Source organism: Silene latifolia, chromosome 5 (genome assembly GCF_048544455.1).
Source record: "Silene latifolia isolate original U9 population chromosome 5, ASM4854445v1, whole genome shotgun sequence".
Lineage (NCBI taxonomy): Eukaryota > Viridiplantae > Streptophyta > Magnoliopsida > Caryophyllales > Caryophyllaceae > Silene > Silene latifolia.
This window is the reverse complement of record NC_133530.1, coordinates 18,275,645-18,292,229: the sequence shown is the minus strand read 5'-3', so window position 1 is coordinate 18,292,229 and position 16,585 is coordinate 18,275,645. Positions and strand designations below refer to the sequence as shown.

Sequence of the window (16,585 nt, the reverse complement as noted above, 5' to 3'; positions counted from 1 at the left end):
ACAAAATTCTTATAGTAAATGTGGAAACATTACAAGATATTCTTATAGTAAGATATTTAAGTATAAACTCATTTTTAACATAATTAGTGAGTATATCTTACGAATTTTATCACATTTAGGTTATTAATGTGTGTCCATACATTAGAAAAATCAATTTAATTAAGTGAACGCCAAACTTGATCTTGATTATAACTTGATCATTATCATTTCCCACTCTAAGTCCTCCGTCTTCTGATTAATCTCCTTCGACCTCTCATTCCTCGTCTAAAGAGTATCATTTACTCCCAACTAAACTCACTTCTTAGCAAGTTCCACCATAAATAACACTTAACATTCGCCTTAAAATTCAACTTAATTTAGTTTAAAATTGTGTTCAAAATGTCTCAACATACCAGCGATACATATCTAATACTTCTCCATTCAATTCCACTCTACCACTTTACTTTTTCACGTTTGCCAACACGTGTTTTACGCGGTAAATATCGTTAGATACGTATTTGCAAAAATTATACTCCCTCCAATTTCATTTATTGTTCTCTTTTCTTTTAGACATAAGAAATAAGGGAATCAATTTGGACCACACAATACACATGACCCCACATCAAATTGATTTTGGACCATATAAAGTTGTCCAAAAAAGGAAAGAGGGAACAATAAGGAAAATGGATGGAAAGGGAAAGGGGAACATTAAATGAAATTGGAGGGAGTAAAAGTTAGATATTTTTAAGGCTAAATTGATAACTTATACCTAGTATAACACACATTTTCAAATTTTATACCTAAGATAATTTTTTTTCAAAACTTATACCAAAAATCCTCATTTCTTCCAAACTTAATACCAAATTGAATCTCCGGCAACAAAAAAGACGAAGTGACCGTTTTACCCTTAGTGTTTGACCCATCAAAACTTGTTCTGCCCAGCAACTATTTCCCCACCACATAAACAAAGCAACACCCACAACCGTCACCACATACACGCCCCTTTCACCGTCGTCAGTTTCCTGCTACATCGTCACCAGCACCCTCTTTCTCACGTGAACATCGATCGCGACAACACTAACCTACCATATTCCCCACCCACTGCAACCACCAACCTACCCACGTAATCCCCTGCCCATCTCCGAAAACGGGACATCAAGTCATCAATCTATCGTTATTCGGACCACTACGCCTTACCTTTAGAACCCGGAACCCGCCATTAATAACCCTAAGAGACCACAAAACACACGATCTCCTCAAAGCCAGCTTCTATGGCGGCATTAAGATGCCGTTGCTTTTCCACAAATTAACCCCAAATCTGTGCACTAGAAAGCATGAGAAAAGGTGGTGCGTTCTTGGAAGACGACGGGTTGGGCTCGGCGGCGATGCAAGTAGAATAAACAGAGAAGGAAGAGAATTGGTCCGAGGCGGTGAGATTTGAGTGGTCGGTGACGGCAGAAATGGTGGTAGTTGAGAATGACGGAGGCTAGGGTTTGAGTATAAATGTGTGTTTGGTGGTAGTTTGTGAAGGGAGGGTTTGGGGAAACTAGCTTTGAGATGGTGGCAAAGGGAGGTTTTGAAGACATCTGAGGTAGCGTAGCCGGTGATGTCGTCCAGTGGTGGTGGGGGTTGGGATTTGGTGGGGGTTGGGATTAATGGTGGATGTATTGAGTTTATGTTGGTTAAAATTAAGCAAGGGCAAAATGGTCAAATAATAACATATTCTATTATTAAAAATTGAATTGAACTGGAATTCAGTCATTTTTTTAGTCGGACTTGAAATTTGGTATTAAGTTTGTAGTAAATAAGGATTTTAGGTATAAGTTTTGAAAAAAAATTATGTTAGGTATAAAATCTGAAAATCTGTGTTATAGAAGGTATAAGTTATCAATTTACCCTATTTTTAATGTACTCGTAAAGACGAATCAAACAAGATTCCACATGAATATATTTTCAATTATGTATTAAGAGAAAATTGAGATTAAATGTGTATTTGTGAATAGTGTAGAAAATGGAAATAGGTAGAGTGAACTTGAATGGAGGAAGTAGATCTTCAAAATACCATGGACATGTGTCGAATTCGTCACCAAGTAAATGATGAAAATCATACACGACTTGATATGTGTGCATCATATTTTGGCGCATATCCCACAGGAATCGATGGACACAATATTCGACACATCACCCTCGTCAGTGTAAGGTATCTAATACTTTGATACAGAGAAGTATGTTTTGTTTGTGGAAAGGAATACTTTATTCATCAAACTAGAGGGCTATAAATAGCCTTACACATAACTGATATCACGGCTAATTAGCAACAAATAGAAAGACTAGGAATTAGAATATTGGACTCCCTAAAGAATAGAACTTCCCTAAAGACTAGGACTCTGCCAACAGAAATAATGAAAGACACTATGACTAGTTCAAACAAAATAATAACTAACATTCCCTCCCTTAAGCTAATAAGGGTTTTAGCTTATATCAGCAACATTAATCACACCAAGCATGCTTCGGAGCTTTTCAAACTGCTCCAACTTCAACGGTTTCGTCATAATATCTGCAATTTGACTTTCAGAAGCGCAGTAATTCAACTTGACGACTCCGTCATTCACCAAATCTCTGAGAAAATGAAATTTCACATCTATATGTTTGCTCTTCCCATGAAATACAGGATTTTTGGACAGTTGGATAGTAGAGCTGTTATCGCACATAATCACAGTGTCACTTTTCTCTTCAACCTTAATGGATTTTAAGATCCGCCTCAGCCAAATACATTGACAAGCGCACAAGGCTGCTGCTATATATTCCGCTTCCGTAGTTGAGAGTGCAACTACCGGCTGCTTCTTTGAAGCCCAAGAAATAGCACCAGACCCAAACATGAAAGTGTACCCCGAAGTGCTTCTGCGGTCATTTAAATCACCCGCATAATCACTATCAGTGAACGCCATCAGCTTCAAATTATTCCCCCCTTTTCTATAGAAAATCCCAAGATCAGTCGTACCTTTTACGTACCGCAAAATTCTTTTTGCTGCAAGCCAATGGGGCATAGTAGGATTAGCCATGAACCGACTTATTAGACTAACAGCATACATTAAGTCGGGCCTGGTTACAGTTAAATACATAAGACTTCCGACCACTTGCTTGAATCGTGAGTCATCAACTCTAGCCCCACTCTCATCTTTGCCTAACTTTGTACCCGGAACAATAGGATTTCTTACAGCATTACTATTCTCCATGCCAAACCTTTTTAATACATCCCTGGCATATCTTCTTTGACAAATAAAAATCCCATTCGGATACTGTTTCACTTCTATTCCGAGAAAATGTTTCATTTTTCCCAAGTCAGACATATCAAATTCAGCCATCATTGATCTCTTAAACTCATCACACATGGTTCTATCATTACCGGTAAAAATTAAGTCATCAACATAAAGACTTACAATCAATAGCTGACCTCCTTTGGATTTTGTGAATAGTGTGTGCTCACTTGGACATCTCTCAAAATTTTCCCGAACAAAGTAAGCTTCGATTTTGCTGTACCAAGCTCTTGGCGCCTGTTTAAGACCATAGAGTGCCTTCTTCAACTTGTAAACTTTCTCTTCTTCTCCTTCTTTCACAAAACCCTCCGGTTGTAGCACATAGACTTCTTCCTTGAGCTCTCCATGAAGAAAAGCACTTTTCACATCAAGTTGAAAAACTTCCCAACTGAAATGAGCAGCTACAGCAAGAATTGCACGGACTGTGTCGAGTCGAGCTACCGGAGCAAATACTTCCGTATAATTAATTCCATGTTGTTGTGCATACCCTTTCGCTACCAGCCTTGCTTTATATTTCTCAACATCACCATTTTCGTCAAGCTTGGTTTTGAATACCCATTTAACACCAATAGGTTTGATTCCCCTCGGTGCCGAAACGAGTTCCCAAGTTTGATTTTTCTCAATGGACTGAATTTCTGCCGTCATTGCATCCCTCCATTTCTTGCTCTTTGCTGCTTCTTCAAATAAAATAGGATCATCCTCAATGACCATCATAGCATTCAGATTTTCATCTTCGGAAAATTCTTCGCCTGCCACATAATCATCCATCCAACTTGGTCTCCGTCTTTCTCGAAAACCCTCCCCGAGTCAATCTACCACCATCACCGTTTGATCCAATTCACCATCATCGAGTTGACGATTTGGCGTCAAGTAACCGCACTCCCGAGTTGCTTGACCGCTGAATCGCTATTACTTGAATTATTGGATTGAAATTCATGAGCTACTTCTTCATTAATTTCATCTTCATCCTCCCATTCCAATATATCTTGATTAATTTCTTCTTCAGTTCTTCCCCAATCCCAGGTTTTGTCTTCTTCAAACACAACATCTTTACTAATAATAACCTTTTTTGAGATTGGTTCGTATAGCCTCCATGCCTTTGACTCATCACTGACCCCCAAGAAAACACATTTCTTGCTTTTATCATCCAACTTACTCCTCTTCTGATCTGGAATGTGTACATGAGCTACACATCCGAAAATACGAAAATACTCCACCACTGGTTTATTTCCACTCCATGCCTCTTCTGGAGTCTTACTTGCTACCGCCGTCGTCGGACATCGATTCGAACATGAACACACCAACGTATGACCTCGGACGAAAAACTTTCGGAACATTTTTCTCAATTAACATAGAACGGACAGAATTCATGATTGTTCGGTTCTTTCTTTCAAAGAACCCCGTTTGTTGGGGTGTGAAAGCATTATCAATTGTCTTTTAATACCTTGTGAGGCACAAAAATCAGAACTCATTTGAGGTGAACTCCCACCTCTATCCTGTTCTTAAACAAGATATATATTCACCAACTTCTTTTTCAACATAAGCTTTGTAATTTTTAAAACTTACAAATGCTTCTGACTTTTGATTTAAGAAATAAACCCAAGTTTTACGTGTAAAATCATCAATAAAACTTAAGATATACCTCTTATCACTGTGTGAAGCGGGTTTGATAGGGCCGCAAATATCTGAATGCACCAGTTCAAGTGGCTTAGATGCTCTCCATAAACTCCTTTTTGGAATGGGCTCTCTGTGTTGTTTTCCCATCAAGCAAGTTGCACATATTTCTTTAGACGGTTTCAAAAGTGGTAACCCAATTACCATTTTTTTATAGGACAATGTTCTAAGCCCCTTATGATTTAAATGCCCGAATCGACAATGCCACATATGTGCTTCTTTTTCCGACACAACCTCAGTTTGCAAACACATAGATTTATTTTGTGGCAGTGACACTGACACACTAAACATCCTGTTGGCACTCATATTGGTTTGCATAATCAATCCCCTACTAGGATGAAATACCTTACAAGCTCCATTCTGAATTAAGATAGCTAATCCCTTTTCTTGTAATTGTCCTAAGCTTAATAAATTGTTCTTAAGCTCTGGAATATAATAAACATCAGAGATTACCTGAATTAAGCCATTTATTTTCATTCTTATGCTTCCTTTTCGCGACAACCGCCATTTTTGTATCATTCCCGAGCTTCACCGTCCGAGAGAAATTTTCTTCCATATCGTAGAACCATTCCTTGTTTCCCGTCATATGGTTGCTGCAACCCGAATCCAGAAACCACACTTCTTCTTGCTTCTTTTGATGAGGCACTTCATACGCCATCAATAAAAGCTCCTCCTCTTCTTCAACATAATTTGCTTTCTTATCCCAATTAGGACACTCATATTGAAAGTGTCCCAAATTGTGACAATAGTAACACTCAATAAGAGATTTGTTGACAGGTTGTCTCCCTCTACCCCTGCCACGACCTCCTCTATTCATACCTCGACCCCTTCCTCTAGTTGTCCTATCATCATGTACTACTTTTAATACATGCTCTTCCTCTTGGGAGCCCTGCATTCTTTGTTCATGAACAAGCAGGCTCCCATGAAGTTCATCAATGCTCAAAGTACTTAAATCATTTGACTCCTCTATTGAGCAAACAACATAATCAAATTTGCTAGTCAGAGATCTAAGTACCTTACTTACCAGTGTACTTTGCTCCATCGTCTCACCATTTGACCTCATCTTGTTTACCACAGCCAAAGTTCGTCCCAAAAATACATCCACCTTTTCTCCTTGTTTCATGGCAAGCAGCTCAAACTCCTTTCTCAATGCTTGAAGTTGTGCCCTTTTCACCTTTGTGGACCCCTGGTATTTTTGCTTCATGGACTCCCAGATAGACTTTGACGTTTTCTTGTCAAGGATCGTTTCCAGAATCTCTCTGTCAATGGACTGAAAGAGATAATTCTTTACTTTTAGATCCTTGAGCTTGGCTTCTTCTACTAACTTCCGCTGCGCCTCACTCGCAGGTGATGTTCCAACTGATGCAGCAGGAATTCCTTCCTCCACCAAACTCCACATCTCCTTGCTCCTCAAAAAATTTTCCATAGTCATCGACCAAAAATCATAGTGACCATCGAACTTTGGAATTGATGGCTGCACAAATTTTTCAGAGGATGACATGGCTTTTTTTTTTTTTTTTTTTTTTTTCACTCAAACTCACAACCTCGCTCTGATACCAAATGTAAGGTATCTAATACTTTGATACAGAGAAGTATGTTTTGTTTGTGGAAAGGAATACTTTATTCATCAAACTAGAGGGCTATAAATAGCCTTACACATAACTGATATCACGGCTAATTAGCAACAAATAGAAAGACTAGGAATTAGAATATTGGACTCCCTAAAGAATAGAACTTCCCTAAAGACTAGGACTCTGCCAACAGAAATAATGAAAGACACTATGACTAGTTCAAACAAAATAATAACTAACAGTCAGGAGGAGTATCCATGCTTCCTAAGTTGCAACAATGAATATTTATCTTTGTCCACATATATCGTACCCGTATTACATCACCTCCATTAGTTCATTTTACATCGGAAAAATAATATTGCAAACATTACCATTACAAATATTAAACTAAAACGCCTCGTCATATAGTGACATAATATCAAAAATCGCACAAATTCTTATTTACAACCGACAAATAAATCCGTTATAAATTCAAATAGTGGGATAATATCTTATCGGATTATTTGGCCCAATTTAAATTTAAGACTAGCATGTCCATCTTAGAGGATACCCTGTCCTAGTCCAATAGTCCTACCCTATATTCCCAAGGATAAAAACCCTAATTTTACCAACACAGTAACACATCCCAGTCTCTTCCAACATTTCTCAGAAAAAACACAACAAAAGAAAATGGCGGGAAATGGCAGCAAGAAGGAGAAACGCAGAGCAAAAAAAGCAGAAAAGAAAGCATCTGCTTCTGCAACAGCTTCTACTTTTACATCTGCATTTGCATCTGCCTTTGCATCTGCATCAGCTTCAGGTTCAGGTTCAGCATCTGCATCAACATCAGAAGGATCAATATCAATAACAATATCAGAAGATGCATCAGACTTCATTAGATGCCGAAATGAAGGAAAGGTCAAGTCTCTTCCTGCTGACGAGTTTTACTCAAAGATGGACGATACATTGAATGAAGTTCCTGCTGTTGGTAATGTAATGGATGGTATTCTCAGAAACATGATTCATGTCGGCACCATACCCGCTTTTACCAGACGTTTATCCTCCCTTCCTTGTGTTCTTGGAAAGACACTGGTTTTGGTTCAGGTATGTTTATAACTTTACCATTAATTATTGTGTAAGACCGTCTTATTTATACTTCGATGCATTAGATATATGAAGTGATAATTACATGCATTTTTCATAATTTCTAGAAAGTTTTGATCTTGTAATAAGTATGCTCTGTAATTTATTGGGTGTTTTCAACATGCTTGTGCTAAAAAGGTTGAGTCTTTTTAGAAACATGTAAAAAAATGGCTTTTTTTATATATGACTTTCTCACATTTTGAGACACTCCATTCTCTCTTCAATATCTCTTAAAATATAAGACTAAATATTATTATATGTATACTCATATGAAAGAGTTTTTCGTAACAAATTTAATGGTACCATTTTTATATTTTTTGAACAAATATATTTTTGTAAATATTAAAGTCAAAGGCTTACCTCGTAAATGCAAAACGTCATATATAAAAAAATGGAGGGAGTATAATCTTTTTAATTCATTGGGTGTTTTCAACATGCTTGTGATAAAGGTCGAGTCTTTTCTGGAAATTTTTAATGGTGATTAGGGTTTATATTTTGGGGATTTTGGTATTTTTTTAAATTATTTGTGGAAAAAGTGGTAATCTTTTTAATTTATTGGGCGTTTCAATATGTTTAATAGAAAGTTGGAGTCTTTTCTGGAAATCATGAGGTTTTGTTTAAATTTTTAATGGTGATTAGGGTTTACATTTTGGGGATTTTGGTAATTTTTAAATTATTTGTGGAAGAAGTTGCAATCTTCTGGATTTATTGGGTGTTTTCAACATATTGTTGCTAAAAAGGTTGAGTCTTTTCTGTAAACATAGGGTTTTCTTAATTCTCTTTTGAATCGGGATTAGGGTTTACATTTTGGGGATTTTGCAAACATGGATTTTTGTGAAGTTGATTATAAAATGAATTAATAGAAAAAGGTGGAGTCTTTATTAAAATCATGGGTTTGGTTTATATAATGTTGATTTTGGAAACATGAATTTTGTAATAGTAGATCACGATTATGAATTGTGGGTTTTTTAAAATAATTACTCGTAGTTTATAAACGCGGGTTTTGGACAAGATTAAGCTTTCAGAAACTTTTCTTTTTGTTGAGAAAAAGATTCAAAGTTTTCGATCTCTACTTTCGTTGAATGTGATTTTGTAAAACCCTAAATTTAAGTTTGAGTTGTGAACTATGTGTAATAATCCAAGGGGAAGGGAACTGCTCATCCTGGAAAGTTTTTTTGTAAACTGTAATGACTGTTGGTTCATTTGATGTTCTCGGCGCAATTTCAATCTTGTGTAATTCGAAAACAACCTCAGTGCGTTGCTAACACAAGGGTAGGATGTGTACGTCCGACCTCCCTTACCCCGCAGTTTGCAGGAGCCAAGAAGCCATTGAGGCATTGGTGACGTTGTTTGTTTGTTGTTTGTAATGACTGTTGTTCATTTGATGGAATGTTTTTACCATAGGCGATGCCGGAATATGCACATGATTTAGTTAGGTTCCGCTATCTCTGGATGTCGAATAGAAACTCTCATGTTTCCCTGTTTATAAGGCTGTGCAGGGTATAACTTGATGAACATCTCTCTTAAAAGAACTAAATGACCTGGGGTTTCTTGTTTTTGCAACCTCGAGTATTGCAGTATGCTATATTACCTATTTATGTGGTAAAAGATGACCTCAATCGAGTATCGATTTAAGAAGGCACTTGCATATGCAGTTTTTGAGCTGTCTTTCATGCTGAAAAATATGTGCTGCAATAGTAGTAACTCTGTTATTTACGAAGTCACAAGTTTCTGATTATATGTTAACCTGCATTTTGTGGAATTGATAGCTCTTACTGGTTGATGAACAAAAGGCGGCGCAAGTGAAGCTGTATGCACTTGGCTCAAGAGTGGCTCTTGCTAATGATGACTCGGATGTTGTTGAACGCTCAAGGAAGCTGTTCAAAGGTTTGCAGTGCACTTTACTTTCTATGTTTTTGTTGTTGGTAATCATACTAATCAGTCATGTGCTTATAGTTACATTTACGAATCCTTTGATTGTAGATGCTGCTCCAACCTTCATGAATGACTTTGGTCTCTGGATCTTCTCTCGCTCACTGGTTAGTCTTTTCAAGTATATATGCAATGCTAGCACTTACATTACTTTGTTTGTAGTCCACTTTTGCTGTTTGATTATTCTCTAGCTAGAGTAATAACTCGTCGTCTTGTAGATTAGACTAAAAACCATATAAATAATACTAAGATTTTTCGTTGTCTAAGCTCATGATTTAGACAATTGTTTAAAAGAGGTGACAGTCATTCAAGTGATTTAATGTGTGAAAGTGTTATTGATCATTAAGTGATTTAATGCTTATCTATAGACTGATCAAGTGACGATGATTTGCACAAATTAATGTACAGAGTATAGGACCATTTGTTTCGCTGCAAACAGATTGGTAAGCTGCTATGTGACAACTTATTTTTCTTTTTTGAAAGGTGCGCAAGGCGTATAATGGCTCGATTGATGCTGCTGCTCTTGAATTTTCACCATATGATCCTCTGGAAAGCCTTGATCAACTCCCTGTGGACCCGCCTTCTGGAATTCGCTGTGCTGAGGTATTGTTGAAATTACTTCTTTGTTTTATATTTACCGACTTGTAGATGCAACAGACGAGTACAATGTAGTATCTCGCTTTTTGCGGTAGCTTTAAGATTGAGCTAGATGATGCCTTGGAGGTTTTGTAAACCTTATGCATTCACAGCCTAATGCTTAGTTGTCTTGCAACTTTTAAGAATGAATTATACTTTAGAACCCTTATGTACAGATTGGCTAATCTTCCTTATTTTCGATCTCTCATGAACAGATTTTCATGTTCTTTGCCGTGGATAGCGATGTCCCAGGAGACCTGTCTAACCGTGAGGCAATGGTGGAATTTCTGAATTGTCTCAACTCTAAGAATGGCATCCGCAAGATACAGGTATTCCTCATTTTTTTTTCCTGTACATTGTTTAATCATCTCTACCCAATTGAAGTCCAATAATGATAGTGGTGCTCGTTTGTTGCAGGCATTCAGTGTGACGGCTGGAAGTGTGGTAGCGACAAGGGAGAAGCTGCACGAACTCAGGGGGAACCATCAAAGTGCATGAGATTTCAGGAAAGACGTGTCTAATGCAATCTGTAAAAAGTGGTGAATGAATTTCTGTTGACATTTTATCTGATCGTATCGTAAGGCTTAAATTGGGTTTTAGCTGTTTTTGTCTAGTAACTAGTAAGGTACTGTATGATTTATGAGCCATTGACTTGTGCTATGTTGGTATGCTGCTCAATCTTGGTTGTAATTAGCGCACCCGTGTGTGCGTTTGCTTGTCCGTGTGCCACGGTGTTAGACGTGACTAATTTGTGTATGATTTTCGGGTTTTTCCTCTCGAATGAAGTGTCTACAATTACTCTACATGTAGTGTCATGAGTTGTGTGTTTGTCACTTGACTGGGAGTATCATATTAGAGTTACCCCACGTTTTTGCAGGAATTTTTCTCTTTCTTGGAATTGAAGCGAGTGTTATTTCGTTTTCACTACGCCCTCATTCTTACCCGGTCAAATTTGTAACACGGCCCATATTTTCAAGAAGCGGAAATAGCAACGGCAAGTTGATGGGTGTAAGACTTGGGAAAACTGTAATTATTATTGATGAATAAACTTGAATCAATACCAGCTAAACTTCAGGAATCGAAGAATTAGTAACGTAATGGAAAGGCGGAATGGTTGTGTTATAGACTAACTGATCATCTGATCATCATATTCGACCGTCACTTGAAGCATTCTAAAGAATCTGGCTTCTTTGGTGTTGACGGTAATGTTTAACCTGAACTGTTTGTCGTCGGAATGATTGCTTATGATTGAAGTAATCTCAAGAAAATCGACAGAATCTTACTTATAGTGTAATGAGTCTAATGACTTGTGAGTTGTGATGATACTAGACGGTTTTTTATTTATTTATAATTTGTTATTTATGTATTTATGTGTGTTCAAACAATTTATTACACTTACCCCATTTTAATCATTTGTTTACATTTTTCTTTTCGTTTTTTAGAAAATGTAAACAAATGATTAAGTCCTAGTATTTGGAGACTTGGTGGGGTTTGTAATTCCTTTTGAAAGTTGCGATCTTTTACTATGTGAGTACATATCTTAATATTATCGACTTGGTTCATGTATAACGGCTTTATAATACCTTTTGTTTAATTGTATGAGTTTGAATTAAAACATGGACTTTGAGGCTTTGTCACATGGAAAAAACATGTATACATGTATTTCGTGAAAGGTGAGTGATCCTTTAAACATTTTTTAATTGGGAAACGAAAATTGGGGTTAATTTATGGGTTAAGAAAATTCAATTGTTTCACATTCAATTTTTTTTTTCTGTTGGGTTCGAAATTGGGAAATGAAAAATTGATCAAGCCCAAAAAATTATTGGGTTATTCTCTCTTTAATTAAGGGAGTTAGCACAATAAGTGAATCAAGATAATTCACATAAGATGAAACTCATTTATTGAATGTTTGATGCGTTCATTCTTCGATACACAAAAACTCCTTATTGAATAAATGTATGAGAAACATTTATTTGAGCTATTAAGGAAGCATATGTTACTCTCTCGTGATCACTTATATATACGTGAGATTAGAGAGTTTATTTCATCAATCACAAAACACAAAACACAAAACATACCCCTCCTATTCACTATAATCTTCCCTATTTCCTAAAACGGATTATTCAGATTTTCTTCTCTTTCTTATTTTGGAAACTTTTACTCTTATTTTATTCATCCCTCTCCCCTATCACCAAACCCCACCCAATCTTTTACTCATATTTTATTATTTTTCTTAATGTTTTGGCCTCATAATTCTTTATTTAACTCCTAATTATTCATCTCTCTCCTATCACCAAACCCCACCGAACCCTTTTACTCCTATTTTATTCATTTCCTTAAATCTTGTGCCCACAAACAAAGGGAAGATTATGATGAATAAGAGGGAGTATATTATTAATCCACAATAATTAGTACTCCCTCCGAATTAAAGTGTTTGCCCCATTTTCCTATTATATGAGTTATATATTAATAAAATGAGATTACTAGTTGATGGAAGGTTTTTTAACGTCTTTTTGCTCGGGTATTGTACGATGCGGTGAGATTGAATATTGACGATCCAAATTTTTTTTTTTTTTTTTTTTGAAAGGGAAAGCCCAAAGGCTTACTTCATTAATAATGAATCAACGATGACAAAAGAACTGGCGACCGATGGTAAACCATCTGACCACACTACTCTACCAACTACTCTAGGTGACACGTGAGCTAGCGCGTGCGCCACATTGTTATTGTTCCTACTAGTGTACGACCAAACAAGTCTCCTACTAGTCTCCTCTTTGCATATTGGTATTCACTTTTATCTATTCGTTTTTTTTGTCCTACTAGTCTCCTCTTTGCATGTTGTCTTTCTATTAGGGGTTGATTATCCCATTGGGGTCGTTGATTACAAAGGATCTAATTGTGCAATTAGTCTTGCTGAAGACGGGTCGGAGCAAGTGACGGATAATGTCACTCACAAAACGGATAGGGGGGACAAGGTGGGGCACCCCCATGTGCTTCCCTCTCTCCTCTATTTGGGTCATTTGTGAGGGAAAATGATATCCGTCACAAATGAGATTTTGTGCTAATTGTGTTAGCCAAGCCAAGAATAAGAGAATAAAATGCAGAAAATAATAGAACAAACATTGATTATTATCTACTCCGTATTATTAAACACAAATCCTGGGTCAAATATACCATGTGGGATGAATGAGCTAAGACTAGAATGCATTGGAAAAGTGGGGTGATATTTAACCCGTCTTTAGCTTAAATTAATAGTGTCGTCTTAAGCAACATTAGTTGATTATTAAGCTGTAAGCCAATCATGTCATACATGTCTCTATATTTTCCCTCCGTCTCAATCATTTCATTTGTTAAATTTTTTTTGGGCAGCACATGTCAATAGTTTATACTCTTTCCGAACCGGTCGACCGCGACGAAGAGAGTATTAGTTAGATGATACATCAAATAAACATTCAGAAATTCAGCCAAATTCCAAATAGAGCATTCCGCACGTTTTCTTACTGGTAATGGGGGGTTTAGGCTAAAATTGTATAATCAAAATCAAATTTCTAATTCAACTTTAGTTTTACAATTGACATACTAAGATTAAGCCACGAAATTATGTTAATATTGGAGTAAAAAATATAGGGGAAAGAAGCGAGAGCAATAAAAATTGTGTGAGGGTAAGGAAATAAAGGGGTAAAGGGTGGATTGAGAGATTTACCCGTCGCAACAAATGAGAATTTGTAAAGTTCAAAAGGTCGTTTATGACTTTCGTGAAATTCACATCTAATCCTTCCGCCCCGTCTCGCTCATTTGTTTGACTATTCCATTTAAGGTGTTTCGGTTAATCGTTTGTCTTTATATTTTAGGAATATCTTTAATGGGCAATTAGATCACTTTTCATCTAATAATTGATCATTTCCTCTTTTCTTAAACTATGTACCGAAACACTTGACAAAACAAATGATGGGGACAAATGGAGTAATAGTTGGAGGAAAAATATTTTATCATGTACTTTAACTTCAACCGTTTACAGTAATTAATTTCATACGTTCATTTGATATGTGTGAAAATTATTTTAATCGAAGTTAAGATAATATGGAGTAATAACCAAAAAGTCTTTCCGTCTTAAGATTAAGACGGTTCAAACAAATGCCACTTGCATTTTACTTTTGTTTTATCTATGAAAAATGCAGCTATTTAACTCGTTTTATAGATAATGCTAGTCTTAAGTGAAAATTTGTGTATAACAAGGGGTATAAAGATGCACTTTCACATGCTTAGGGACTTTACTAATATGGAGCACTTCTACATAAAAAAGTCAATAGCGAGTTTTATAAATATTAATAAATGAGTTGTCTTTATTTATGTAAATTGTATGTAATTGACTTGTTTTAATCTAAAATGAATATATTTATCTTAAGAAAGACTTATTGAAAAACGTTTTATTACATAATTCAAAACTCTTCCATAATGGCCGCACAAAAAAAGTTGGGAGTCGCATTTTGATGAGAAATATGTTCAAAACTCGGACTAAGTTACCCATATACTCCGTATTTGGTAGCCCAAAAGTGTCATAATTCTAGAAGACTAGAACGTTGTCACCTAATTGCGAAACAATGTCAATCTGAATTACTCTCTCTATTAGCTTGATTTCTTAACATTTTCTCTCGAGGTATTATGGGAGTTTATTTTATCTTTATACTAGTTTTAAACCCGTGCAAATTACACGGGTACACTATTTCAATTTTCTTTTAATTATAGAATTATAAAAAATTTTGCTTTGGCATATGACTTGGGTGTAATGAACACTTGGTTCGAGAAAAGACATTCTCATTTGGTGACTTATAGAAGTGGAGGTAATGCTAGTCAAATTGACTTCCTTTTGGTAAGGAATGCGTGGAGGAAAGAGTACACCGATTGCAAGGTCATACCCGGGGAAAATGCCGCAACACAACATAGACTAGTGGTTCTTGATTTTCGGGGTAAGAGAGACTTGAGGAAGAGAAAGATAATCGGTGAGGCACGGATCAAGTGGTGGAAGCTACAAGGGGGAAACCAACAAGCGTTTTTGGATAAGGTTGGAAGTAGCGATATTTGGTCGGATTGCGAGGAGAAAGATATTGATGCAACATGGGATAAATTGGAGCATGTTGTAAAGGATTTGGCGAGGGAGGTGTTAGGGGAATCTCAAGGGAATAGACCATCAAGTAAGGACACATCTTGGTGGAACGATGTGGTGAGACAAGCGATAAAGACTAAACGTGAATGCTATAAGGTTCTGGGGAAATGCATGAGTGATGAGAACTTTGAAAAGTACAAGGAGGCTAGACGAACCGCTAAAAAGGCCGTACGGGATGCAAGGGCAAAAGTTAACCAAGAAGTGTATGCCAGGTTGGACACGAGAGAAGGAGAGAAGGATATCTATAAACTGGCTCGCATAAGAGACCGAAAGACGAGAGATATTGGGAGAGTTAGGTGTGTGAAAGATAGTTGTCTTCCAACTTTTAAGAATGAATTATACTTTACAACCCTTATGTACAGATTGGCTAAATTTCCTTATTTTCGATCTCTCATGAACAGATTTTCTTGTTCTTCGCTGTTGATGGTCATGTGCCAGGGGAACTGTCACCGCGAGGCAATGGTGGAATTTCTCAATAGTCTCAACTCTGAGGACGGCATCCGCAAGATACATGTATTCCTCGTTTCTTTCTTGTACATTGTTTGATCATCTCTATTCTCTACCCAATTGCAGTTCAATAATGATCGTGGTGTTCGTTTATTGCAGCCATTCAGTGTGATGGCTGGAAGTGTGGTAGCGACAAGGGAGAAGCTCCAGGAAGTCAGGGGGAACTATCAAAGTGCATGAGATTTTAGGAAAGACTTGTCTAATGCAATCTGTAGAAAGTGGTGAATGAATTTCTGTTAACATCGTATCTTATCGTATCGTAAGGTTTAAACTGGGTTTAGCTGTATTTGCCTAGTGAGGTATGACCGTATGACTTATGAGCCATTGACTAGTTCTATGTTGTTATGTTAGTCTATCTTGGTTGTAATTACCGCACCAGTGTGTGCGTGTTCGTCTGCCTGTTCTTGTGTTTGTTCGTCTGCCATGGTGTTAGACGTGACTACTTTGTGTAAGATTTTGGTGTTCCTAATATAGGCGGAACAACCATTACTCGTAAATGACTGGAAACAAGCGAAATAGCCGAAATAGAAGAATCCAACTTAAACATTAAATTCACCAATTTATCGTCACCAACGAACTAAATAAATGTCCGAAACACAATTCAAAGCTCTTATTTTACTTACAGAGTTGTAACTAATTCAATTTTGCAAACCTAAGATCATAATTATATTAGCAATTCTTGG

General features: G+C 36.8%; 3 protein-coding genes across 3 annotated transcripts in view; 1 reads left to right on the top strand and 2 right to left on the bottom strand.

Annotated features, from left to right (window-relative positions):
* Positions 1-16,585, bottom strand: part of LOC141656940 (uncharacterized) — a 362,888-nt gene that overhangs the window by 170,820 nt on the left and 175,483 nt on the right. The window lies entirely within an intron of this gene.
* LOC141654945 (uncharacterized) lies at positions 4,163-6,471 on the bottom strand. The gene is made up of 2 exons (XM_074462052.1): positions 5,424-6,471; positions 4,163-4,464 (listed from the first exon to the last, which is right to left on the bottom strand). The coding sequence occupies exons 1-2, from the start codon at positions 6,469-6,471 to the stop codon at positions 4,163-4,165; spliced, it is 1,350 nt and encodes a 449-aa protein (XP_074318153.1).
* On the top strand, positions 7,126-11,034 carry LOC141656949 (uncharacterized). Its single transcript, XM_074464043.1, has 6 exons — positions 7,126-7,624; positions 9,433-9,550; positions 9,647-9,702; positions 10,079-10,198; positions 10,447-10,560; positions 10,649-11,034. Exons 1-6 carry the CDS (start codon positions 7,211-7,213, stop codon positions 10,727-10,729), a joined length of 903 nt encoding a protein of 300 aa, XP_074320144.1. The 5' UTR covers positions 7,126-7,210; the 3' UTR covers positions 10,730-11,034.

Coding starts and splice junctions, on each gene's coding strand:
- LOC141654945 (XM_074462052.1), bottom strand. CDS start 6,471: ATGTCATCCTCTGAAAAATTTGTGCAGCCATCAATTCCAAAGTTCGAT. Junction 4,465..5,423: donor AAATAAATGGCTTAATTCAG/GTAATCTCTGAT, acceptor TACACATTCCAG/ATCAGAAGAGGAGTAAGTTG.
- LOC141656949 (XM_074464043.1), top strand. CDS start 7,211: ATGGCGGGAAATGGCAGCAAGAAGGAGAAACGCAGAGCAAAAAAAGCA. Junction 7,625..9,432: donor AGACACTGGTTTTGGTTCAG/GTATGTTTATAA, acceptor TGGAATTGATAG/CTCTTACTGGTTGATGAACA. Junction 9,703..10,078: donor GGATCTTCTCTCGCTCACTG/GTTAGTCTTTTC, acceptor CTTTTTTGAAAG/GTGCGCAAGGCGTATAATGG.